The 27,920-nt window shown below is 39.3% G+C and overlaps 1 protein-coding gene across 1 annotated transcript in view; it reads right to left on the bottom strand.

Moving 5' to 3' along the window:
• TTC29 (tetratricopeptide repeat domain 29) overlaps positions 1–27,920 on the bottom strand; it is a 178,052-nt gene that overhangs the window by 116,900 nt on the left and 33,232 nt on the right. The window contains exons 4-5 of the mRNA XM_018552971.1: positions 15,840–16,022; positions 84–296 (exon numbers count right to left, since the gene is read on the bottom strand). Of these exons, the coding sequence (XP_018408473.1) occupies positions 84–296; positions 15,840–16,022 (396 nt within the window). The remainder of the gene's footprint in view (positions 1–83; positions 297–15,839; positions 16,023–27,920) is intronic.

The following is a 27,920-nucleotide window of genomic DNA, read 5'->3' as shown; positions in this document are numbered from 1 at the left end:
AACGTTTAGTTTACTCATGGGCAAAAATATGAGAAGTACATAAAAAAAAAAAAGGAAATATGATGGTGTAATTTTCCACCTACCTTCTCTTGCCATATCAAGTGCTTTTATTAGAGTTTTGATGGCCTGTTGCCATTCTCTGTTCTCCAGCATTTTTTCTGATAGCAGTGTGTATATTCTCCAGAGGTTCTCACAGGCCTGTGAGTTGTGAGTGCGGCCTGTCTCATCCTTCCATAACCGGCCTGCTGTCAGATGATAGAATGCCTCATAATGCTCAGCAGCTTTCTCCAACTGACCTACAATATAGAAGATATGTTTAAATACTGTCATTTTGCACACTTAATAGTAGCAATGTGTGTTATCTTTACATACTCATAACAATTTACATTAAAGTGCAGTTATCTGCATGCAGCAATAGTATAAACTATCTAATTCACAAATCTAAATCAATTTAACTGTAGTAAATACAACGTATTTGGTTTCTGTGATAATGTCAGGTATGACGGACATATAAATATCGCTACAGATCAATGGGAAATGTCCTGGCTATAAGCTAATAAGAATTAGAATAAAAAATAAATAAATAAAAATCTATATATGTGTATGTGTGTGTGTGTGTGTGTGGGTGTGTGTGTGTGTGTGCAAAATATGCATAAATAAAATAAAATTCATCAAAAGGTTTAGCAACCATTGCAATTCATTTGTAAAGCCTAATAGATTATATGATGAATCATAACATTTAATATTTTTTTGCGGGTAAGTTATTCTTTACAATACCCCCAAAACTCACAAACAAGCTTATAGTAATTGATGGACACAATGATGAATAGCCACAGAGTGTAAGATGCAGACCAAGAGACATTAGGCTTAATTCACAAAACTAACACACGTGGCTAAAGATCTCGATTTTCAGCCATGTGACTATAATTTCCTTGGATATAGCTGAAAATATTATTTTTTAAACGATCTCCTATTGTGTAAGCTTTGAGAACTGAGCCTATTGTCAGACATTGATAATTATAGACTGTGACAGACATATGTAAAAAATAATAAAGTCACCGGCACTCCAAGTATTCAAGTCAATAAGTTTATTGGCCCAAGTGAAAACACCTCTAGCAACGTTTTCGGGACCATGGGGCCCCTTCCTCAGGCCACATGGTCCTGTTTGCCTGAGGAAGGAGCCGTATGGTCCCGAAACGTTGCTAGCTGGTGTTTTCACTTGGGTCAATAAACTTATTGATTTGAATACTTGGAGTGCCAGTCACTTTATTATTTTGTACAGTTTTGACGGAGGCATCCGTTGTTGCTGCTGCACCCGCCCTGCTGCATGGGCATTTTCCAGTCAGGAGTGCGATGGGATACTTGGACTTTTTTGACAGACATATGGACATCACTGTGAGGGACAGACAGGCCTGGGTAAATTTCCTGGTAAACCTCAACTCTATCGTGTACAACCTCACCGCTACTGTTTATAAAGATAGTTTAACCTCTTCTCAAACAAAATGTGTTGATTAGTGCTCCTCGATGCAGTCCCCAAACTAGGGGAACATGTGTCTACTTTCTACTGTATTGCATTAATGAATGTGTTATTGTGCGTTAATATGTTAACTACCTGCTGTCCAGCCGTTGTAATTAAACGGCCGGGCAACGGCTTCTTGAGGGCGGGTGGGTGTCTTTAGACGTCCTATCCCATTTAGCTTGTGCCCGCCGCTAGGCGGCGCGCACAAGCGGGAAACCGGCTTTGAATGTTAACAGCCAGCAATGGCTGTTTACATACAAGCATTCGGGCGTCTGTAGAGACGCCCGATCGCTTGTAATATCCGGTCGGGTGTGCGGGCCCCCCACTCCGTCGCTGTTGGCGATCCCGGGCTCTGTTGTTCCCGGGACCAGCACAGCAGCTCTGCGGCCGGAGATCAAACGGAGCTCAGTACACGTGCGCCGTTTGATCTCCTCTCCTCTTCTGAATGCAGGCAGGGATGTACAGAAACCGGAGAGAAGCTGGTGAAGCAGGTCTCTGTTTCATCAGCTTCTCTGGGGGTCCCTAGGTGACATTAGGGGTCTTAAGACCCCTGATGTCTCCATAAAGAGGACCTGCCACTGCAAATTGGCTATCACATAGGGAGCTTGTTTGCTCCCTATGTGATAGCAATAAAGTTCAGTGGAAAAAAAAAGGTTTAAAAAAATTTGTTACAAAAAATAAATAAAAAAATTCAAAATCACATATCAAAGCCATAAAAAAAATTGAAGTCCCCCGCCTCCACATGCACACGCAAACATGCGTCAAGCCCGCCTACGTGCGAAAACGCCGATTACATCCATTGTGCCGCACATGTTACATATCCCCACGAACGTCGGAATGAGAGCAATAATTCTAGGGTCATCAATCACTTCTAACACTAAACTGATGAGCGGTAAAAGCTTTTAAAGCGTCGGCTATGGTAAATTTTGAGTATGGTAGCTTTTTGTTATTTAACGGGGGCACGCAATTTTAAAGCTTGACATGTTTGGTGTCTATTTACCCGACGTGACCCCGTCTTTTATATTTTACCAAAAAATTGGGTAATAATAAATGTTTTATAACATAACGTAGGGAGAACAGGTTTTTTTTTCAAAATTTTCGGTACTTTTTTTTATTATACAGTAAAAAAAACAAACCTGTAGTGGTGATTAAATACCACCAAAAGAAAGCTCTATCTGTCCCCAAAAAATGGTATAAAATGAATTTCAGTACAGCATTGCATGACGGAATAAATGTCAGTCAAAGTACCATAGCGCTGAATACTGAAAAATGGCCTGGTCAGGAAGGGGGTATAAACACCGCGGTCAGCAAGTGGTTAATGGGCAACCCATTAATTTTGAATGTGCTGGCAGAGCACCTTAATGCATAAAAAATTGACATGACTCTTTTTTCTAAGGCAGCACTCCAAAACACATGGCATCTCCAATGAAGTATGCCAAAGTATGCATTGCCCTCTCCTGTAGTAGCTTTTAGGGGTAAAATTAATGTTAGCGCACCAAAGTTCATGCGTATACATGCATTGAGGTTAGTGGCAATAAAACACACATTTAACCACATGATACTATAAAACATTAATGTGACTGGGCCTTCTTTAAACTATAATTTTGTGTCTAGAAATACTAAAAGCAGGTTAGATCATGATACACATTGCTTTCTAAAATGAAATATAAAGCTAATATTTATGCAACTAACTATACTGTAGATATTATTGTCCCATATACACCTGTCTTGTGTCTTACAGAGTTATTGCCTGATGGCAGATTGAATTTAAAGGATAAGGAAACTTTCCCACAATGTTTCCTTACTGTTTTGCCCCCACTATGCTAATTAGGTCTAGACTACCCTCCCCACCCAAATCACTATAAATACCTAGAACTCAGATTGAGGCATGCGGCATTGTTTACATCCCTTTGCTAGCTTCTTGATCCAACACCCACACCTGTGCAGTTGCTCCATTGACTGCTATGGGGCTAGGGGGCTGGTATACAGATAGAACCCTATACGTTTTACATGGACGTGAAGTTCTGCCCAAGACAGAATTCTTTCCACCTCCCTGTGGTTGATGTTTGCCCCTGTTGTGGTCTTTTCTGACAGAATCATGAGCAGGTGACCCACAAGTTGGGATGTCCAAACGTTGTAGTACATCCCAACAGCTCCAAATAGCTGTTAAACCAAATAGCTCAGAGGTCTGGAATGTTGATTGGCAGACAGGATTCCCCCAGTTCCCCTGCACTGACTAGGCATTTAGGACCTTTCCCCAGCCTGTCAGGTTGGAATACATTGCAAAGATCCTCCAAGAGATCAAAAGGCAAGATTTCCCACAACAGGTAAATCGGTTTGTCCAGAGACTGAACTGTTTTCCCCCACAATGACAGAATGTTGATTTGTAAGGGTCTCAAGTAGAACTGGGCAAACAAGACTGCCTTGAAGGAGACTATGATGAGCCTCATTACTCTCTTGCAAAAATGTTGAGTTGGTTGTCTATTAAACAGAAGAGTTTGAGTCTGGGAGAGGAGAGTTTGAAGTTTCTTCAGGGGAAGAAAAAACTTTTGCTTGAGGTCTAGGGTAATGCCCAGATACTCCATGAAATGAGCCGGCTCCGGCTGCTGACTTCTAAAGGGTCAGGATACAAATGGGCCTTTTGAGTTTCAACTGTCCATAAAAAATAGAGAGTTGTTAGTGCACATCTTTGATGTCCACAGAGGCCAGAAAGTCACCCTGATGAAGTTAGACCATGACAGACCTAATGGTTTCCATGCAGAATTTTTGAGTCCAAATAAAGACATTTACAGCCTTGACATTCATGATGAGATGAATGCCCCCTTTTGCTTGAAACATTTATTTTACAACAACTGGAGCAACAGAAGAACTGCAAAAGCTGCTAACCTGTGCAGTGACACAGGAAGGACAGAAGATATGAAGCAGAGAGACAGCTGTGAGTGGAACTCTAGTCTGTAGCCCTCAGAAACCCTCTCCCTTACACATGCTATATTTCCATAGGGGGAGTGAGTCTTTCCAGCTTGAGGCCTGGCTTCTTTTGCTGGGGAAGATGAGTACTCTTACCACAAGCAAAATTCTTGATTAGGATGTCCAATGCAGCTTTAAAGACACATTGACTCTAAAGGGGTGTGCACAGAAAATGCTTTTTACATGCCTGTTCTATGGACATTTCAAGAGTTTTGTAAAGTCCTGCACAAACTATTGGCACTATATAAATGATGAATAATAATAATGATGATAATAATAATAATAAAGCAGAGTTCTCTGCAAGTTTACTGAGTATGATAGGTGACATCAACTAACCATCTACGCAGTAGTGTAGGGCAGTCGGCATGAGCTCTAAGCGCTCTACAGGCAGGGGATCTGCATCAATGAAAAAAGTTTGCAAAAGAATCACCAAATGCTTATCTCTGAAATCCTTAAACACTCCTCCCCATCCTCTACAGGAATTGTCAGCATTTTATTAAGACATGACACTGCTGGATTAACTATGGGAATGGCCCACTTCCATAAAAGGCATCCTCAAACTGATATTGGGCTGTTGCTGAGGATATGCTAATCCTGATTTGTAATCAAGCCCAGGCTCCTGATCCTGATCTTTGAAAGTGCACTTATCTTTTAATACATTTTTGGAAAATCAGGAAATATTTAAATGTGTTTGGTGCCTTTCTCTGTATCCCCATGCATTCAGAACCAAGTCATTATTAAAAGTAATTAGTAGGAAAAACCACCCAAAAGTCATATTTTATTAATAGCTAAAGATGACTGGGTTGACCTAGCTTATTATTTTATTACCTAGTTTGGATCCCCAGCAGTGAGATCATCCTGCTATAATCCCCAACTGTGTTCTTGTCCACTTGGGAGTGTTGGGTGCTCCCACGTATCTTTGCATATTCTGTTTTTACATTTAATGGCCACAGCAGACCCAGGAACTCAAGAGCAGAGATCTCATCAACAAAGACCTTGAGAGACATAAGAAAGTATTTACCTTTTAACTTTTTAATAATACAACAGCAATTAAAAAAGTGTTTTATGTAGGTGTGGTGACGGGGGGATTCTGCTGGTGTATCCTGACTGGCCATTTAAAATATTAATAAAAAGTGTTAATTCTTTTAAAACTTTTCAGTATTTTAAGGTCCGTGGAGCTTTTAGCAGGTAAACCAAAGGCAAAAATGTATTCACGAGTGAATAATGAATCAGACACAATTTGGGAAGTGATCCCATGAGATATTATTATCATAGTGGACTGCTTCCCTCTGTGGGTTTTCAAGCATCAGACCCAAAGTGTATATTAATAACATTGATGCATTGGGCTAAAAAACCTAACCAGAGCAAACAATTAGTTTTTGCAGAAAGCAACCAGCCAGATTCCTTCTTTCATCGCACCTCTTCACATCGGAGAATGTAAAATGAATACTAACTGGCTACTGTGGCCAAAAGTTCCATTTTTGTTCCAGTGTTTATAGGCAACGGTACTGTGATGTACACATTATGTAAGTATTTTCTAGGAAAAGAAAGGTGCACAAGAAAATAGGCCCCACATTGCAAGAAGAAAATTCTGAACAATGAATAGATAGAAAGATAGATAGATAGGTAGAGTAGACCAATTCCAATTTTATATCAATAGCTGTTCACATTCCAAAGCTGTATATGGAACCATTCTTGCCATTATGCTCCTATCTAAAGTGTAGGTTCTCACAATGCCTTACGCTCCCCTGCTGCCATATCCTATATTGGACTCTGGAGAATCATTGGAGGGATACAGAATACAAATCATAATGTTCTAGTCAAAGTTACATATTAACAAAAATGCGCACAATTGTGACTGAGTGGGGACGACAGTCTGTGGGGTGGGATTTATCACTGTGCTGAAGAGACGGCACTGTAAGTGCTGCCTCCGGCGGCACAGTGCGTTGAAGCACTCTCAGTTGCTTGTCTGTATTCAGATAATAATACATATTACAAACACAGAACATTCCCTCTCATTATTTTAATATATGCAAACCATAACTACTGGCCAAACATGAGCCAGAAACATGTGCATGACTTCATCAGCTGAATTTTTTCTCAGTACAAAGACTGATATTAACACAAATGGGTTTAAATGTGAAGCTGCCATAAAAGCAGGCACATAAATGTAATTCTTCCAGACGCTATTTTGATGCACATTTTTTGATGTCATGAATATTTAATGAAATGGCCCAAACTAAAGCCATATAACATTCTTACATTACTGATGCTTACGCCCGTGAGCTACAAACATTAGAGTCATGATTGAGTGTACTAAAATGAACTCATTCAGCATTGCATTGATTAGTCGAAAAGCAGAGAGAGAGGACGGGGGGGGGGGGGATGCGTTACCCCACTTAAGAATAAAAGCTGGCACAATTGAAGGTTCATTGCTGGAGAAAGAACAGCATTATACACTCACCCATAATTAAATAAATAAGGTATCCTTGTAAAGCACTGCTTGCCGAGACCTGACATTAATCTGGTGGGATGTTAATTAGGTTCAAAGACTGCTTCCGGTCTTGTTCAAGTAATTTATTATGTCACAAATTGCAAGATGTACTAGCTGACCTGCCCGACTGCTTCATATCAGCAATCTGGAGGGCAGCTAATTATCTTCTTTCTTATAAGCATGTGCATTTTTTTTTACCCTCGCCGGTGGAAGTTAAAGTGGTAGAAGCAATCATAGAAAAATAATTTGACAGTTCCAGAAGGAACATTTTTTTAGTCAGTAAGATAAGTAGAAAACAGAGTGTCTGTTGTAAACAGAAGATATTCTGCTCTGTAAAAAGTAAACTGAAAATATGAACAATTTGTTAATGAAGCCTGTGGCTTAAAAGACACAAGTTCAAAACGAAACTTTAATTAGCTGGTAAATGTGGGTGTAATTCTACCCTGCCTTGTATACCAAGCAGTTTGTATACTGCTTACATTTAATCAGATTGTACATGTCCAAGAATGTTTATGTAAATGCATATGGAGCATACAAATGATATTGAGTGTCTTCAAGATCTATGAAGACTCTTTAACTATGAACCCCAGCCATTCAACTGACAAGGTAGAGCTTAATGGATAAGCCCAGTCATGATATTAATTGTAATAAAACAATGAATATGCACCCACTATGTGAATTATCAGTGGGTCCAAATACGTTTTAGCATTTTAGAACTTTCAATGTGTTTACCTTGACACCCAAACACACAGAAGCACAGAAGCTGTAAAGAGACGGTCCTAATCCTACGTCATAATCACAGTTGCTGTGCAATAGTATAAACCAATTTATACTACAATTCAGAATGACTTGCACAAAAGAATTATCTGGGAATAAATATGGTGAATGTCACTCCAATCCACATAATCTGTCACAATCAGGTGTTGATTGTATTTGCATAGTTGGAGTCTAGGAGGTGTTATTAACCTGCCCAGAGAGAGGTGTTTCACCCACTAAACACCAATGCTGAACTAGTCCTCTTTTCACTGACTGCTAATTTAAGTGGCATTTTCCTTCCACTAACCACCAAAAATAGAACAGCCTTTATTCCATTGAACACCAATGCTGGGTTTTTTTTCTCTCCAACTAACCAGCACTGCTATTCCACTGACCAATAATATTATGGCATTCTTCCTTTTGAAGGGCACCAATTTAAAGAGTATTCTGTCTCCCACTGACCATCAATGCTACGGCATTCTGCCTCCTACAAATTACCAATGCTGGAGCAGTTTTCATCACATTAACTAACATTCTTCCTTCAATTTATCACCCATGATGGGGGTACTCATTCTTTCATCCTACCACTGTTCACCAATGCTGGGCTAACTTTCCTCTAATATACACCGGCTTTTGAAGATGCAAAATATTTTTAATTGTGATACAAACAAGAAATAAGACAAAAAACTAAAAACTTGAGCGTGCATAACTATTCCCCCCCAAAAAAGTAAATACTTGTAGACCCACCTTTTGCAGAAATTACAGCTGCAAGTGTCTTGGGATACGTCTCTATAAGCTTGGCACATCTAGCCACTGGAATTTTGCTTATTCTTCAAGGCAAAACTGCTTCAGCTTCTTCAAGTTGGATGGGCTGGTGTATAGCAATCTTAAAGACATCCCACAGATTCTTAATTGGATTGAGGTCTGGGCTTTGACTAGGCCATTCCATGACATTTAAATGTTTCCTCTTAAACCACTCGAGTGTTGCTTTAGCAGTATGCTTAGGGCCATTGTCCTGCTGGAAGGTGAACCTGCGTCCCAGTCTCAAATCTCTGGCAGACTGAAAGAGGTTTTCCTCAAGAATTTCCCTGTATTTAGTGCCATTCATCATTCCTTCAATTCAGACCAGTTTTCCAGTCCCTGCCGGTGAAAAACATCCCCACAGCATGATGCTGCCACCACCATGCTTCACTGTTGGGATGATGTTCTCAGGATAAGAGGTCTTGGGTTTGTGTCAGACATAGCATTTTCCTTGAAGGCCAGAAAGCTAAATTTTTGTCTCATCTGACCAGAGTACCTTCTTCCATATGTTTGGAGAGTCTCCTACATGTCTTTTGGTGAAGAGCAAATGTGTTTCCTTATTTTTTTCTGTAAGCAATGGCTTTGTTCTGGCTACTCATCCAGAAAGGCCAGCTCTGTGGAGTGTACACCCCTAAAGTGGCCCTATGGACAGATACTCAAATCTCTGCTGTGGAGCTTTGCAGGTCCCTCAGGGTTATCTTTGGTCTCTTTGTTGCCTTTCCATGCCTGGAGGGCCACCTACCTTGGCCACCTACCAAAACCATGAGTTTTGGTAGGTGGCCCTCTCTTGGCAGGTTTGTTGTAGAGCCGTATTCTTTCCATTTTTTTTAATGGATTTAATGGTGCTCCAAGGGATGTTTAAAGTTTTGGATTTTTTTATACCCAATCCTAATCTGTACTTTTCCACAACTTTGTCCCTGACCTGTTTGGAGAGCTCCTTGGTCTTCATAATGCCGCTTGCTTGGTGGTGCCCTTTGCTCAGTGGTGTTGAAGTCTCTGAGGCCTTTCAAAACAGGTGTATATACACTGAGATCATGTGACATTTAGATTGAACACAGGTGGCTTTTATCTAAATTTAATTTTTTTCTTGATTTAACTTTACAATTTTGGATTTTCTTCTGTATGTTCATTACATGTAATCAAAATAATAATCCATTGTAAATCCAGGTAGTAATGCAACAAAATAGAAAAGGCCAAGAGGGGTTGACTACTTTTGCAAGTCACCGTATAACACTGGTGCATTTGTTCCTGCTTGTTACAGGCTATATACAGGGGCGGTACAGCAAATAAGTAAAACAAAACTTTAAAAAAACCTAGCCATGTTGGCACCAACTACAGCGGTACCGGTCCATCATCCCCCTCACCCTCCCATCCAGGGACGACGATTACTGTCCAGTGCTGCTAGACACAGCACAGCCTCCCATTGGACAGACACCATGGACACCTCCGGGACCAGCATGCTGTCTGCTCGCTTCTGTGAATGCTGCAGCTCATTAACACAGCCAGGCCGCGGAAACAGCAGCAGCACTGGTGCTGCCCAAGTCAGTATGTGTGTGACTAGGAAGGACTGATGATGAGAGCAGACTGCTCGGACAGGGGACTCAGTGCTCTGCCTGCCAAAATCAGCATCTTCACTGCTTACCTGTAAGTGGCACCCCATCCCTATGCAGGGGTCCCCAATCCCCGGGGCTGCGGACCATCCCCCCCACTGGAAAAAGTTTCTTCTACGTAACTGGCCCCTGGTACCAAAAAGGTTGGGGACCGCTGAACTACACAACAGCAGTCCTAACTCACAAACTGACCAAGCCTAGTGTGTAAGTTTTTAAAGTACACAAACCTCACTCAAGCATACTTTACCTGTCTACTCCCAGGGTGAAGAACCTTTTCTGTTTGCCTCACCTGCGTTGTTGTCATATATTCAGTATTTTTGTAACTTTCTTTTTTTTGCTGCTAGTGTTGTGCATAAAGAGCTCTAAAGAGACCCTGGTGGTTTTAGAAAACAAAAGGCTTCTGACTGGACTGCCTGACTGGCCAATAGGGATTTTTGAGAGGCAGGAAGGGGTGGGCAAGCAGCTTCATTACCATCAGGCGGTCAAGTGGTGAAATGAAAAACTGAGTCATGTGAGTCATCACAGTAGATGAGTCAGTAGGATGTTTTCAACAGACCAAGGGAGTTGCATAGAAAACTTTGTTTTGTGTGCTGTCTCTTTAGTTAACTTGTAGTGCTTTGGGAACCCTATATACATATTTTTCCAAGCTTGAGCAGTTTGTTTGTGGAAAAAATTGATACATTTTTATACAGTATTGGCAACAGCGCTACTTACATTATAAGATACACAAGAGAAAGGGATATTGTTTACATCAGGGTTACATGGATAGATTAGCTGATTTAGAGGGGTGCTATATATTAAAATGTTGAGAAACACTGTATTAGTAAATTTCAAACTACTATGCAAATATGAAGCTCAGCAGAACTAAGATAATTTGTTTAGTCTTTGTTTGTCTAAAGTTGGATTACATTTACAAGAAATATGCTCGATTTGCTCTTCATAAAGTAGCATTAAAAAAGATTATAAAAGGAAAAAGACAAAGCTGTAACACTCCTTAATGCACAATCACATTATTGTTGTACATAAAAAGGTAATCTCTTGTTATTGTCTTTCATCAGGGCACTTTCCATGCTATTTATTCATAATCTACAACTAATCTTAATGTAACACTAATTTAATATAGCCGTAAGGTTTTGTCTGCATTTTAATTGCTGGAATTTGCATAATAATCAATACACTGGTGCTATTAATTCATATATACATAAAAGCTGTACAGAAAGGGTAACGTTTATGCACCGGACCTATTAAATTATTTCAGGATCTCATTGCTTCTTTACTTGTATTAGTAATAACATTATGAATGCATACAATTGCAAAACTTTTTTTATGAATGTAGTTAAACCCACAATGGGGTGATAGATAAAATGGAGTGCATAACAATTTTACTGAATGCATTCCATGCTCCTCTTTAACTGAGTTGAGTGTTGTCAATTACCGTGAGAATGGTAACTAACTGAACAATAGAGAATCAGCTAAACTGACTTTTTGCAGAACATTTTACTTAAAAGGCTTTTTTTCGTTGCTTTAGTCTCATTCTGATCACAAAGGCCCACAATTGATGTAAGGTTCACAGTTTTGACTAAAAATCACATAAGACTGACCAGTAAACAAGGCGTTTAGTATAATGTCAAATTTAACTCTGAAATCACGTTTTCTAGAAATGGTGGTCAATACAGACTGTGCAAGTCACTATTAAATTCTGAAAATAATATACAAAAAGCTAGGGATGCACCGATACCGATGATTGTATTGGTGCCGATACCGAGTATTTGAACAAGTACTCGTACTTGCCCAAATGCTCTGATACTTACCTCCGATACTGGAACTTCCGGCCAGAGGGAGATCTCACTCTGACCGGCATTGCCGAGGGAGCATGGAGCCAGCTGCCTTTCCAATCAGGATGCCAGGAGGTGGGCTATGACCCACCTCCCAGCTTCCTGATTGGCTAGGAAGCCAGCTTCATGTGTTGCTAAGCAGTCTAGCTTCCTAACCAATCAGGAAGCCAGGTGACACTTAATGACCCGCCTCCCTGATTGGTCAGGAAAGCAGGCTGCCTAGGAACTAGTGAAGCTAGCTTTTTAGCCAGCGGGTCATGTCGTGCCACCTGGCTTCCTGATTGGCTAGGAAGCCGGCTTTCATATGTTGCTCAGCAGCCTAGATTCCTAACCAATCAGGAAGATGGGCATTACGTAATAACCTGCCTCCCTGCTTGGTCAGGAAGTCAGGCTGCCTACCAACAAGTGAAGCTGGTTTCCTAGCCATTCAGGAAGCTGGGCGGCACGTCATGACTCGTGTCCCGACTTCCTGATTGTTCAGGAAGCCACGCTGCCTAGAAACAGCCAATCAGGAAGCCTGGAGGCGGGTCATAACATGCCGCCCGGTTTCCTGGTTGGCTGGGAATCCGGCTTCATGTGTTGCTAAGCAGTGCGGCTTCCTAACCAATCAGGAAGCCGGGTGGCACCTCATGACTCGCCACCCGGCTTCCTGATTGGTCAGGAAGCGAGGCAGACCCTGAGGCCGGTGTTCTTTCGCTGGAACACCGGCTTCACAGGCAATCAGGAAGACGGATGACGGGTCATGATCCACCGCTTGACATCCTGATAATCCTGACCGGTACTCGGTATTGGTGAGTGCCGAAAAAAAATATCGGTACTCGTACTCGATACCGAAAAAATGGTATCGGTGCATCCCTACAAAATGCTAAATATAAGTATCTATTAATGACCTGAGGCAGTATACGAACAGACCGCACTATCCAGAGAATTCCAATACTGCAGACTTTATTAAAATTCACAGCAAATCCAGTATATCAGTGAATAAAAGTGTATAAAGCAACAAATGCCAGCACTGCACACCCCCAACCAAATACAACCTCTTGAGTTGGTTGGGGGTGTGCAGTGCTGGCATTTGTTGCTTTATACACTTTTATTCACTGATATACTGGATTTGCTGTGAATTTTAATAAAGTCTGCAGTATTGGAATTCTCTGGATAGTGCGGTCTGTTCGTATACTGCTGCATTCTAAGGTGGAGACGCACCTATTAGACCAACACCTGGGGAGTCCTGATGGTGGCTAAGGAATTGGAGCGTTGAGATTTCCTTTTGGCTCTATATTAATGACCTGAGTCTATTAAAATAATATTCCACATTTCAGCAAATTTTTTATGTTCTTCTTCCTGGAGCATCCTGTACTTTTTAAATTCTGCATGGTTGTGCATTGCTCTGCACGCACAAGCGTGTCACCCATTCACAGATTCATTCACAGGATCCATGTATTGAAAGACTACAAGTCACCTATGCGCTCCATCATGGCAGAGGGACTTGCAGATCTCAATGGAGGCACAAGTGGGGAAGGGCCGCTATCAAATCTTTTCTATGTCTCAGTTAGGGAGATTTCTTCTCACTTCCACATACATAATACAGTCAATCTCTGTGCTTCCTGTAGTACTGGAGCGGGATAATAGCTGTCATCAAGATTACTTAAATGACTCCCCTCCAATTTAATGTGTACATCAATGTTTTACCCACAGAGCTCCCTCTCCCCATCTAGAGCATGTTCTAGCATTATTTTTCTTTTACCTTGTTCCTGTAGCAGGAAACCTATTTTTCACTTCTTATGACATTATCACCTGGCTTGTAAAATTCTTGCATGGTCAGCTGCTAGGATCTCAGTTTCTATTGACTTAGTAACACCTCCAAAACTACATCTCTCAAGAGCCGCTTCCCTACACACAGTCTATGGGCAAACACTTGGGAGTCAAGGCAGTGGCACTGTTTTTCTGGGGTGAAAAAATCAATATATGAATCTGAAGTTGGACATAGAGGGGAAAAGGGACAGGTAGAGTTCTGTAGTCCAGCTTGTTGGGATTCAGTGCAACAAAGGCACTGTGTTCTCAGCTTAAACAGTAAGTTAGAAGCATACTGGAGTTTTGGCACACCAGGAGGTATTTTTCTGTACTTGCAGTGTTTTTAAAGCATTCAAACATGGGGAAATTTGCATGTACAGTATTGGAGAAAATCACAAATCACATAGGGAAAGCCGTCAAAGTCAGCAAATATTTTGCAGTTGGCTCAGGTGAATGTAAGGGGAAATATTAATACAACCCCAATTTCAAAATGTTAGGACGCTTTGTAAATCCACATGAAAACAGAATGCAATGTTCTGCAAATCTCATAAACCCATATTTTATTCACAATAGAAAATCAGTTTCAAAATTACCTTATTTTTTCTTAAAATGGCAGTTTAAACTTTTGATATGGTTTCTATTCTCTATTGTGAATAAAATATGGGTTTAGGAGATTTGCAAATCATTGCATTCTATTTTTATTAAGATTGTACACAGTGTCCCAACTTTTCTGGAATTTGGGGTTGTACTTTAAACTAATGATTCCTACTTTCTTCAGACATTCTGCCAAGTATTTAATGAGATGCTCCAAAAGTCCTTGGTGCAATATTGTACAGAACAACATAATTTATGTCTAAATTGGTAGGGGTTTAATACACTGATCACAATGGCTCAATTAAACAGTATTCTGGAAATCTGCAGCATTTGTTCAAGGTAACAAAAATGAAGAGGTCAAGTTTTCCATTTGTACTTTTGGCCAAAGAGTTAATTTCAAAGCCAAGACTTTCTTATTCTGACTAATTTTAAAGTATCTCCAGGCCATCTGGATTCTTTTTTTGGGAGCTCAAAGCTGTAGCTGACATCTAAGAAGGAAGTAGATGTTTCTGTACCAGATGTACCTGAGAAAAGCACAAATTATAATGTAATTGAAAAATACTAAGAGCATCATAAAACATTTAAAAAAGACCGCAAACCTTTCATAAATAAGTAACAAAAAGTACAGGAAGGAGAACATTGATATTCCTCTGAAAAGTTACCTATGACAGGCAAACTATGCAAACAAAAGATACCATCTGATCTATAATGTACAGTAGATCAGCAGTAGCCTGTTTCCATGTTCCGAGAATCATAGGCATTTGACATTATATAAACAGAGAAATCTAAAAAAATGTTATTAAAAAGTCTGCAATATTTCTAAAGTGTTTAAAGCATATTACAAGTATTCTCAGCAATATAAGTAATTGCAAGTAGTAAGGAAAAGTGCTAATGTTGTGCACTTATTTTTATGTTTTCCTTTGGTCTTTCCCCTTCAAAATTATCTATAGGTATTTAAAGCCTACCTCCTGTCATTTTGAATAGAATGGGTAAGGATTAACATTTTTGTTAGGTTTTTATTTCTGTCTGTAAACCTGCTAGGAAGAAAAACCCCTTACTTATTATGGTGCAGTCATGACCTGGACAGGAAGGCATAGACAACAATCAAAACATTGTAAATGATGAGCAAATTGATTGCTACTTGGCAACAAAGTGTTAAATAGTGTTGAAATTCCTTCATAGAAGTTCTAACCCTTCCTCAATCACTAACATCACTAAAATGTGTATTTGTTTTTGTCTGTGTCCCTATTGGAGATATTTTCCATCACTTCCTGCCCTGACAGCAAGAGAGAAGAGATCTGTCTAATAGGGACACAGATTGCCACAAAGACTGGACAGGCCCAAACTCTTCCCCGCAGTACCCAAAATGAAAGGCTTTGGCTAAAATTTAGCTCCAAAGTATGCTAAAGAAATCAAACTGTAAGATACTTTAGCAATATCCACCAGGACTAATGTCATTTTAAATTTCTTACCGTGTTCTTCTTCTACCATGCCGAGATTCACATGAGCTTCAGCTTCTTTCCTTCCACCATCAATTTGAATTTTCTTAGCTGTTTGAAAACAGCATTCAAAAAAATGATTTGAAAGCCAGTGGTCATCATTTTTGAAGTACTGTGCAAGTGCAAACTGATTTTTGTATACTTCTTCATAGTGACCTGAACAAGCAAAAACGTTATTAAATACATTTTGCAGTGAAACGTTAAAATAGCACATTTAAAAAAAGAAAAGACAGCTAAAAGAAAGATTCGTTTTATTTTCTACACATTTAACAAAGTAAAATACATGCCATGTTCCTATCACCCAAAGCAAATTTGTTACCAAGATGCTATTTTTAAAGAAAGGTATAATGTTTTTCTATATATTTTCTTTATGTATTATGTTCAGGATCAAACAAGAAAATATTTGAATTTCTGTTTACTCAGGTAAATTTAAAATATTGCCTATTAATATTTAAAATGTATCCTGTTGCAGCCTGTGAGTAGGGCATAGCATACACAACAGCTCATTAAGGCAGCAGAATAATTCAGAGTGTGAAGGTTCCCACTCTTTTGCCAAGTAAAAACTGTCTTGATCTTCAGTCTGCAGGAACAGTCATGTGGTGCACAACTAGTGCTGAGCTTTCTTATTAGGCAGCCAAGCATGCACTACATGCACTGAAATGCTTATCTGGGGTTTATGTTTAAATGTACCCTGAATTTGAAATGCTACCACTGACAAAATTCCCATAACTGTATTTAGCAAAAATATCTTAGCAATATTGCAAACATGGTTATTTTATTTTTCTTCATCCCAGTCAGCAGAGAGAATGATAGTTTTAAATGACCTAATAAATGATTAGTCAATCATTTAATGTTGCGTGTATAGCCAACATTAGTGTATGGTGGAATATGTTGTTAAATATTCATAAGATGTTGTAAAGAACAAAAAAACACAGTGATTTGGCTAAAATAAAGCTAGGTTACATAAACATGATATCCTAGATAAAGGTGGGCTATGCTCCACTCGTATATTTCTTGAAGATTTTAAAGGCAGGTTCTCTATGCTATAGTTTCTGGCAATGAGTTTGGTATTCCAACCAACAAATTGTTAGGTGGTTTAACTCCACAGCATCTTCTTACAAAAAGTAAAAATATCAGTTTTGGATGGCCTGGTATTTTAAGTACACAGGTATCTTTGGATATACAGTATGCAATATTTTCAACCACCCCCAGAAAAATGTGAAATACAGCTGTGTCTTCTTAAAGCAGCCCTATGCTAAAATGTTAACTTGGTTCTAAAGCATGACATTAAACATTTATGTTCTTGAGTTGGCAATAGATTCACTTTGAACCACACTATAACAGCATTTTTATAAAGCTCTAGTGTGCAGCTCTAGCTTTAATTCTTCATCAGAACCTGCAACACTCACCCGCATTCACAATTTTGTGTTAAAACACATGCGTTTTAATGCTCTCTTTGATTTGTATTTATGTAAATTCAGTTTTAAGATCTACATAGCACAGCCAGTCTGGAAACGTGACTTTTCTCTACTGCCGTTTAATAACACTTGCAGGTCTTGCCTCTCCCCCAACATGTGAGTGGACAGTGAAAAGAGAAGCAACAGAATGATGAGCTCATCTTTCCATCACAGGGGATTGTCACAGGGGATTGCAAGAGGCCGATACCAAGTCAAATGCAGATACCGTATATACTCGAGTATAAGCCGTCCCGAATATAAGCCAAGGTACCTAATTTTAGCCAAAAAAACTGGGAAAAAGTATTGACCCGAATATAAGCCGAGGGTGGGAAATGAGGCAGCTACTGGTAGATAGATACCAATAAAATTACATTAATATTTATTTAAAAGAAAAATAACCTAGCTCTGTAAGTGGAAAAGGGGGTACAGGGCTACATATCATGTACTACGGATCATTTAACCCATTCATATTAGCAGAGGATAATTGTAAATCTATTGTTCAGTGCACTCTATATGTAGTATATAGTACATGTACATATAGAGTGCCTGCAACAATACATTTACAATGATCCTCTGCTAACATGAATGGGTTAAATGATCCATAGTACAGGGCTACATACAGATCATTTAATACATTCATGTTAGTATAATTGTAAATGTATTGTCTGCACTGTATTAGCAGTATATACTCTATATAGAGTATATACTGCTAATACAGTGCAGACAATACATTTACAATTATACTAACATGAATGTATTAAATGATCTGTATGTAGCCCTGTACTATGGATCATTTAACCCATTCATGTTAGCAGAGGATCATTGTAAATGTATTGTTGCAGGCACTCTATATGTACATGTACTATATACTACATATAGAGTGCACTGAACAATAGATTTACAATTATCCTCTGCTAATATGAATGGGTTAAATGATCCGTAGTACATGATATGTAGCCCTGTACCCCCTTTTCCACTTACAGAGCTAGGTTATTTTTCTTTTAAATAAATATTAATGTAATTTTATTGGTATCTATCTACCAGTAGCTGCCTCATTTCCCACCCTCGGCTTATATTCGGGTCAATACTTTTTCCCAGTTTTTTTGGCTAAAATTAGGTACCTTGGCTTATATTCGGGACGGCTTATACTCGAGTATATACGGTACTTACACATATTGTATTTAAACAATTATATTTAATGAGAACTGCATTAATTTGTGTCTTATACATCTTTAGCTTGACTTCCCATTTTCATGCATCTATGTGCATTTTGATTGATGTGTTGTGCATTTTGATTGATGTGTTTTGCATGTATTTTAAATCACTTCAGCTAAGCACGCTTTGAAATGCAAAAATGTGACCCCAGCCTGTGTTTTGAACACACAGTCCCTAAAAAATCAAATATGCAGATGCTTTGATAATATCGGTGATTACTGCGATGGCTGAGATTATCGCATGGCCAAGAGGCTCAGCATCCATACAGAACCGAAGGAGACAGAGAAAATTTGGGCTTCTGATCTCACGGCTTTGAGATGCTTAAAGCTAAAGTCCAGGTGAACAGCTAATAAATACAAATAAGGGGAATGTTTTATCTGTCAAAGGATTTCTATTTCTGTCCATTCAGTTCTGAGATTTACTCAGAGGAGGAGTCCTGATTTTTCTCTGCTGCAGTTTAGTAACACTTACCGGTCTCCTCCCCACCCCCAGCATGTGAATGGACAGTGAAAGAGAGAAGGAGCACAGTGATGAGCTCAGCTCTCTGTCACTTTACTGTCCCCTCCTTTCAGTGTGCTCCTTGCACTGCAGCACAACTGACTGGCTCCTTGTGTTGTTTTTACCACAGTCTGAGACACAAGAGGCTGATACCAAATCAAATTCAGGTAAAGCAAAATTTAATGCTATAATAATTATTGCAGAGCTGCATGATTTGTGTCTTTTATACAGTATTTGCCAGAAGTTCAGCTTTAAGGTATGCACCTTCCTCGGCTTATATTCGGGTCGGCTTATACTCGAGTATATACGGTACTCAATACTTATGCATTGGATTTACTTTACCATACAGTATCTACCCTGCCACTGTTTGCTGTCCCCATTCAGACTCATCAAACAGCAGTCTAAATTCATTGTCATGGATCCTTCTGTGCCCAGATGGGCACACTTTCACTGTTAAAAAATATAGCAAAGAAAATAAGGCAATTCGGAACATAAGATCAGTATCCGAAACGTCATGCTGTTGTGTCCATGCATCATAGTTGAGATCTGACAATGAGGCTTTGGAGCTTTAGGTATAAGGAACGGGAAGAGTGACTCAAATCTGCAGCTGTGAGTAAGAAAAAGACCCAAATATATCCTATTGGGTAAAATACTGATCTCAAAGCAGTCATGGCGGCTTTTTAGAAAACATAAAAGTCATGAGACATCTGCAGGGAGAGCAACAGGACTCCAATTTGTCCATTAAATGAAGCTGTAAACATTGATTGTTTGCTCTAGATTCTTGGCACAGTGAATCAGGCCAGATGTTAGGTCAGCAAATGCTATCATCTCTAACTTCATTACACTATTCATTTAAAGCTGACCACAGAAGCACACAGTGGATAGAGACTGCATTCTATGAAACTATGTCCGAGAGATCTGCTTTTTTAAATTTATCATCATTCTTTGTATGCTGCATTTCATAAGTGAAGGGAATTATACATGTTTTACTGATGACACCATAATTTTAGTTTTTTGATATAGGTCTTAAAAAGAATGCAATCAGCTTAGCTTAAGCTATCTGTAGAACAAAGCCAAACTGGTAGTCCTACAGGTATTTGGATATAATCAAAGTTCTTTAGTGGCATTTCTGAATAGATAGCTCAGTTGTGAGCAATCAGTCTACTGGGGGTCTCATCCTAACTTCTTAAGTAGATCTTAACCCTAACTGAATGACAGTTTGATGACAGATGAGTGTTTGCTAAAACACTGTTTTCATGTTTTTTTGCATCTCAGTACTACCTACTCCAGCCACTTAGGCCTCATTCACACGAGAAACGGCCGACAGATAAAGCTCCGTGTTGCGTGGACAGCCGCAACGGGAGCTGCGTGGCAGCTCCCGGGAAGGACAGGTGCTGCGTGTGATTAGTATGCACCCCTGTCCTTCTTTATGGGAGTATGCGGCCGTACGCTGGCCTACGCTCACCCGCCCTGTACGTCGGTGCGGGTGTCCGTACTCGTACGCTGACAGGATGGATCCTGTCGGCGTCCGAGCCGGGACACCCGCATGGACCTGCACTTGGGGTGAGCGTAGGGCTGCGTACGGCCGCATACTCCCATAGAGAAGGACAGGGGCTGCGTACTAATCACACGCAGCACCTGTCCTTCCTGGGAGCAGCCCGATATGGCCGTGCACGCAGCACGGAGCTGTACGTGCCGGCTGTTTCTCATGTGAATGAGGCCTAAAAGTCTACATGCACTAGGTCCAGCGTCAGCTGCACATCACTGCCAAACTGCCATAGACCTATCATTTCCAGTGTGAAAAATTTGTGGTGGTAGAAGAACAAAACAATCAGCATGACTAGTGAGTTGGTAGAATTAGTTATCATCAGACATCTCTTATTTATGTTAAAAAAAAGACTTTTGTATTGCTCACTGTGTGGATAAGCAAAGGTACCTAGCCAATAGTCACTGCATTGTGGAACGGGGAAAAACAACTGGGGTCCTCTAGATGGCACTGAAGGGCCTAATTTGTATGCAAGTGATATCTGCTGACTGCTAACTAATCATACTGTTTGCATTGTTCTATCTATCTACCCAGAGCATTGCTTTAAACCTTTATTGCCAAGGCGTTTTTTGCACATGTTGTATTCCACATTTTAGGCCTGAAAATTACGTAAAACCCCCAAAACTTGATATATTTTCTGAAAGCAAAGACCATGTAGAATAAACTGGTGGCAGTTGCAAATTTATATGTTGCATGATATTAGCACAACTCTTTATCAAACCCAACATTTTTGTCAAAAATACACTTGTTAAGACAATTCCCACTTTTTTGGCAAAATATAAAAGATGAGGTTACGACGATTAAATAGATACCCAACATGCCCGGGTTAAAAACTGTGTGCGTCCCTAAATCCCGAGAAAATATGGTACCCCAAATTGTCCATAGGCGACGCTTTAAGAGCCCATACAGGTTATCAGTTTAGAGATATCTGTGAAGATATCCAAGATATCCACAGATTGCACTCCAATAGCTTCTTGCCCGGCTTCTGCAGCTAGGGAATGAAAGCTGAGGGACCAGAAGTGATGCAATCAGCATTGCTTCCGTCCCCATTCAGCAGGGACGAGATCGGCGAACAGATGTTCGCTGGTCTCTTTCCCACAGGCACCCATGATGTTGGTTCCAGGCCCACAGGAGGGACAGTGGAGCCTGGGAAGCAAGGCGGGGGTGTCAGGCAGAGACGGGGGTGCACTACCCCTAGAAGCGATCTGGCAGCAGCTCAGCTGCCAGAATTGCTTCCAATGTGAAGCCGGCAGCTGACAGCTTTACACATGTAAACAAAGTCCCGGCGGCTATGGCTGCCAGGAGTCTGTGTAAAGGGGCCTTCTGCCAGCGATGTATGCCATAAGTCGATGGCAGTGAAAGGGTTAAAGGATATCTAAATCCAGGAACAAAAATTTTATAGTTTGCAGCTTACTGGTCTTTAGATGTGGTGGCTGTATGAGTTGAACTTTCCAGAAATGCAGTGTCCTTGTCACTTCCTTTAAATTGAACTGAGATCAGAAACAATATTATCTTCCTTCCAAGCTATCTTCTGTAAACTACAAATTCCCCTGCCTACCATGTAATAGAGATGAAATGAGGAAGATTTGTTTGTAGCCCAAATCAGAACATCAGCCTAAAGTGACAACTATGCTTCCCTGCATAAATATAGCGGACTGTAGCCACTCTAGGACAGGGAGTGTGCAATTCTTAGGATTACCAAGTAAAAATAAAGTTAAAAAGCCTGAAAAAAGAACATTAGTGCAGCCGCCTCATATAAGAACTGGTAGGCTGCAACATATTAAGTTATTGTTTTCAAGTTTAGATATGCTTCAATGTGTAGTGACACTCAAATACGCAAACAGTGAAACCTCTTTCACTGCTGATCTTTCTTACAATGAGCTACATGTAACATGGCTAGACTTGACTAAACACAGAAAACATGCTATCAGTAATATACAGTAATACATACAAAGTGCAGCTGCTGTACAGTCTAAGTGCAATTTATTAGCATGACAACTCAGCAACTTGAGAAACAAATACTACTCTAGGGTTGCAATAAATAAATTGTAAAAGTCCAGAATATTGCCTTCAATTCAATAAATTAAATGCAAAACTTTGAATTATACAGTATATACATGCTTTTATACAGTATGCACTGAGCAATATGTACAACCATTTCAATGTATAACACTATGGGGTCTGTTTCTAAAAACTTTGCATAGCTATTCATCCAGCGGAACTACATGTATATTCTTTCTGTGTGAGTTAACCAGCTGTTGTAAAAATGGGGGGAAAAAATCAAATGTTCTTAGTTTTTTTTCCTCTTCTGGTCAAATGTTAAGAATATAAATAATATAAATCAGCTGATGCTTGTTCTCATTTGCAGAAGAAATAAGAACTGGTATATTATGACCAGTCCTGTCAATTATGATAACACCGGTGTTATTGAGTTGCAAGTAGATACATTAGGCACAGAAGTGCTGTAAATAAAAAAAAACTCCTAGACTGGTGCTGATGACAGCCTTCTGGCTCTGCACAAATCATCAAAGCATTGAGCATAATTACTTTTTCTGGTTTGCAAAATAGTTTTTATGTGCCAAAGCCAATCGCCAGCACCAGTTTAAGGGATTATCATTAACAGCACTTCTGTGGCTAATGTGTCTACTAGTAAAATTTTAAAGTAAAAATTTACTTTTAACTATTTTAAAAAAATATAAAGTTATTTATGTTCTTAAGGCCTCTTTCACACGTGTGGTCTGATCGGGTCCGCCTGTCAGTTTTTTCAAGTGGACCCGATTGGATACCCAATGTTAGTCTATGGGTAACCGTGTGTAAACGGACGGGTGTCCATTTATACACGGTTACCCCTAATTTTGGCTAGGCCCGGAAAAACAAACAGATCAGAGATCCATTTCACCAGATCTGATTGTGCCGGATTGGGGGTATTCTGATGTAAACGGACACATGCCTGTTTACATCTGATTCCCCATAGACCAACATGGGATCCGGTAATTTCAGTTTATTCCTCCATTGCAAGAAACTGGATGGACACGGATGTCATAGTACTAACATACTGCTCTGATCAGGAGGGTATCTGTGCAAGGATCCTCTCCTGCTGATCAGCCCATGTGAAAGGGGCCTAAGAACATTCAACTAGAAGAAAAAAAACCCTAAGAACATTTGATTTTGCCCCATTCTCATTTGCACATAAAGAAAGGATATGCAGTTTCACCAGACAGGTAGCTATGCATTTTTTTTAAAATAAATAGACTTCTATGTATACATGTACATAATGGATACATCAAAGCAATTGGTTCAAAAGTGCACTGACCTAGTCCAAGCAAAAAAATTTGAAACGCATATTGGTTGAGACATGTATTAAATGTAAAATAAAAAAAAACATATGTCTATCTATTCATGTTAGTAAAGCTTGCTGATAGTTAAAGTAAGACCTATTGTTTGGTACATAATCTGGAAAGTTGAAATAAATCGCTGTCTTTTAAGAAAACCTTATGAAGAAAAAGAAGACAGTATTTAGAATATTGTCAAAGATCACATACACGACATATGAAGAGTTATTTTGTAAATTATGCAAAGGACTCTAGATGTCAGACCTTGGAAAGTCTCATGAGAGAGAACTGACCCAGGTCTGGTGACTGTTATAGGCTAAGTTTTGATTGAATGAACTTATGTGACACTTGCAGACAATCCTGTCAATGAATAACAATGAGGTTTCAAAAGAAAACCTGTTCGGCACAGCATGTTTGGACAACAGATGACCTGCTCCTACAATGTCACATGGAAAGGGTTATTCCTCTCTTGAAGCACACATAGAACGTTATATAAAAAGGACTGTTCTTAAATCACGTATTTCTATTTTTTGCAACAAATTTAGAAATAAAGAATTGCTAGAAATACATGATTGATAGTATTTGGTTTGCCTGCAAAACTTCTGGTTTACATATCCCTCTGTTTTTAAATCTTGCTAGAAATTTTATAATTATCAGAACACATAATAAAGGTTATTTTTACAAAAAACGTCTACCTTTTGCTTTTAAAGTATTTTCAGCATAGAGTGTTCCAGCAGCATTTTCTTACAACAAAGCAGAAAACTTTACTGGACCTCCGAATAAGTAAGTAATTGATATTTCTACATGAAACAGTGGGTATCGTCTATTCTGAGAACCTGTGAAGGTTATTTTGTGCTGCCGAATTCCTACTATCTTATTGTAAATTTACCATGAAAGGCCCAGATACAGTACAGCACTTGTGATTGTTGCTTTTTGATATTTTTGATATATATTGTTTCACCAAAACAAATCTTCCCATTATGCTTAGATTATACATCCATTCATTTATTTATCACATATTTTAGATTTATTAATATGCAACGGTAATGTAGATGTAAACTGCATGTGAAAACAATAAGGTTGAATAAAATGTATTTAAAAAATGCTCAAATGTATTACCTGTGTTAGGAGTAAGACAAACCTTAACATTCACCAAAAGCTTAAATTTACTAGAGAAGTAGATCATCTTGGATGTGAAAAGTGAATGTTCACTTAGCTGGTGGAAAAGGTAAAATTGTGTTCATTGCAATCTTGCAATCATGTACCAGCAACATGTCCGTTTTTTAAATTTTAATTTTCCTTTCACTTGCAAAAAAGTGAACTTTCTCTATTCCTTTAGTAAATCAGCCAGAAAGAGAGGCTGAAATATATAGAGCTTGGTGATCACCAAGTCAGTTTGGATATCAAGTGATTAGGCAACTTGTAAAATTTTGACAGACTTAAGTCTCTGCAAATGAGGTCTATTACATACAAATAATATATGTAGTATCAAAAATTGTATACATTGTTGCTGCTTCTGATTTGATCAATAATTGCTATAAACCTGTTCAAACATGGGTATTACACATTGAGCCTTTGCCTTTATGGAAAACCACAGGTTGCCTTTATGGAAAACCACAGACCAAATAATCATTAGATTTAGAAAAATGTGCTTGCATGCACATATGAAAAAGTTGAACTTGGCTCCACCACCCCCTGCCCTCAAACATTTCCTATTGGCTAAAGAGTTTGTATATGATATTAACTTACTGGCAAATCTTTCATGGGCCAGTAAATCAGTATGGGATTAAAGTGGATCTTATGCTAGAGGGGGGTAATTTTTTATGTCTCTTCTGTCAAAAAAACCCTCTCCTCTAGCTCCTGCCTGCAGAGCATGTGCACTGTAGTGCACACTCCCTCTCCCATTCTTTTAGATTGTAAGCTCTCACACGCAGGGGCCTCCTAACCATCTTGTCTTGAATTGTATTGTAATTGTGTGTTCCTTAAATTGTAAAGTGCTGCACAAACTGTTGGTGATGTAAAAATTCATAATAATAATAATTCACAGCATACGCAGGAGTTACATCATCAGTGACCACCAAATGGCCTGAAGAGGATTTACACCGACCATGGAAGATGGTAGTGGAGGAGACCATAGCGATTAGGGACAGCTCTGAGCTGTCAGCACTGGTGAAGGGCAGAGGCGAGTCTGCCATAATGTGCTCATTATGACAAACGCTGCCTTCCCTTAGCCACGCTACAGTTTCACTTTAAGAAAAAGTTTTCTGACAGGTAAATGATGCTTTAATTTGTCATTTTATTTTCCATCTTAATGTAGCTGAATAATCTTACTCAGTACACTTCCTAATTTCCTTTACATGGAAGTAACACTATTTGGTATCTTGGCAAATGTATTTTTGAAAGTACAAGGTTTTTGGCAGAGAATATTTTAATTCTTAATAGAATGAGCTTCCAAAGAATCAGACGTTAAGTTTGTGATGTGACACTTAATAGGAAGTATAACTGCTGGATCCTGCTTCCTCATACATTTATACCCTAGGTATAGGTCTACAACTGCTTTGATGTAAATATGGCTCTGCCTTATTAACCAATCAGCATATTGTACCATGCAGTGCTTGGATAAAGCCAAACAGGTCATTCATATATATTTCGTAATACATTATAACACGTTGATCTTGTTCTACTTTGGGAACTTTTTTCCTGTATGGATATCTTACACCAAAAGTTGTTAGAAGGAAGACATAGTAATTGCACCAAGGCACTGAGAACTTCCTCTAGTGGCTAACTTAAAAATAATGAATGCACTAATAAAACGTAGAAGAGCACACTTTTTAAAAATGTGAAAGCCATCTGCAAATTACTGCAGCTGAACATACACAGGTGAATGCATAAAGGGAGCTGTTTTACTTGCCAAAAAATTGAATTTCTGTCTGGCTATTCTGTCTTTTTGTCATAGCCCCACAATACAGCACAGTCAAGTGCATGACAAAACTTATAGTTTTAGACTGTAAAAGGAATACAGTGGTGTCTTCCTGCTAACTGGACAATGAAGGAGCAGCAGCAAACTGATGAGGTAATCTCTCTGCTCACTCTACACTCTCCTATCATTATTTTCCTTGTCAGCACATTTGCATACAGCAAACCTGATTGGCTCCCAGCTCTGCTCCTCCCTCCCCCAGTCCCAAGATACTTACACTGGTTCTATTTTAAAAGACACTTAAAGGTGCAATTACACTTATTAATTAATACTTAGCTGCAAGAATGTGTGCATTTTAGTTTAGCTTTGAGGAAAACACTGCATAAATAACTCAAAATATTAAATACACCATACTTTCCCTTTAAAAATAAAACCAGAAATGTTCCCGTTTAGAAAATGAATGTCTCTTTGAAATCTCTGCCAGGAATTGCAGTGTTTATCGAGTGAGACTTAATTACTCTACAATTTCTCCCAGTGAGCGATCTTTCAAATCTAAAGTGCCAGATGGGATTGTACTGTCATTAACCTTTTTAAAGCAGATGTGAAGTATGATGTCAAGTATGAGCCTTACTAAAACTGATATGAGTTTAAATATCTTTCTGTAGATTAGAAAACAAAAGCTTTTATGTGAATGTTGATTCCCCATTTTTTCTGCATATAGGAAATGCACAATACACTAATGTGTCGCTGGATTGTCTTAAAAATGCTGCAATATTTACAAATGAAAAACTTATGAGAACAAACTGAAGATGACAATACAGGGCATGAGGTTTTTAAGACCATGGTGGAAAAAATGATTCATATGATTTTGTGTAGCTTTAAAATAGGGCATGCAAAGACATTTAATACAGACAGCTTCGGGTCACTGTATACCAGGGGTGCCCACAAGGTCGATCGCGATCTACCAGTGATCGCGTAGCGATCACTGGTAGATCGCCATGTCCTCTCCTCCCGCCGCTTCTCTGGATCCCCGCTGCTCTCCCCAGCGGGGATCCGAGAAGAAGTGAAGGAACCGGCGGCGGGGGAGGG

The sequence above is a fragment of the Nanorana parkeri genome, unplaced genomic scaffold (genome assembly GCF_000935625.1).
Source record: "Nanorana parkeri isolate BGI_ZX_2015 unplaced genomic scaffold, ASM93562v1 scaffold104, whole genome shotgun sequence".
Lineage (NCBI taxonomy): Eukaryota > Metazoa > Chordata > Amphibia > Anura > Dicroglossidae > Nanorana > Nanorana parkeri.
This window is presented reverse-complemented; position numbering and strand designations above follow the sequence as displayed.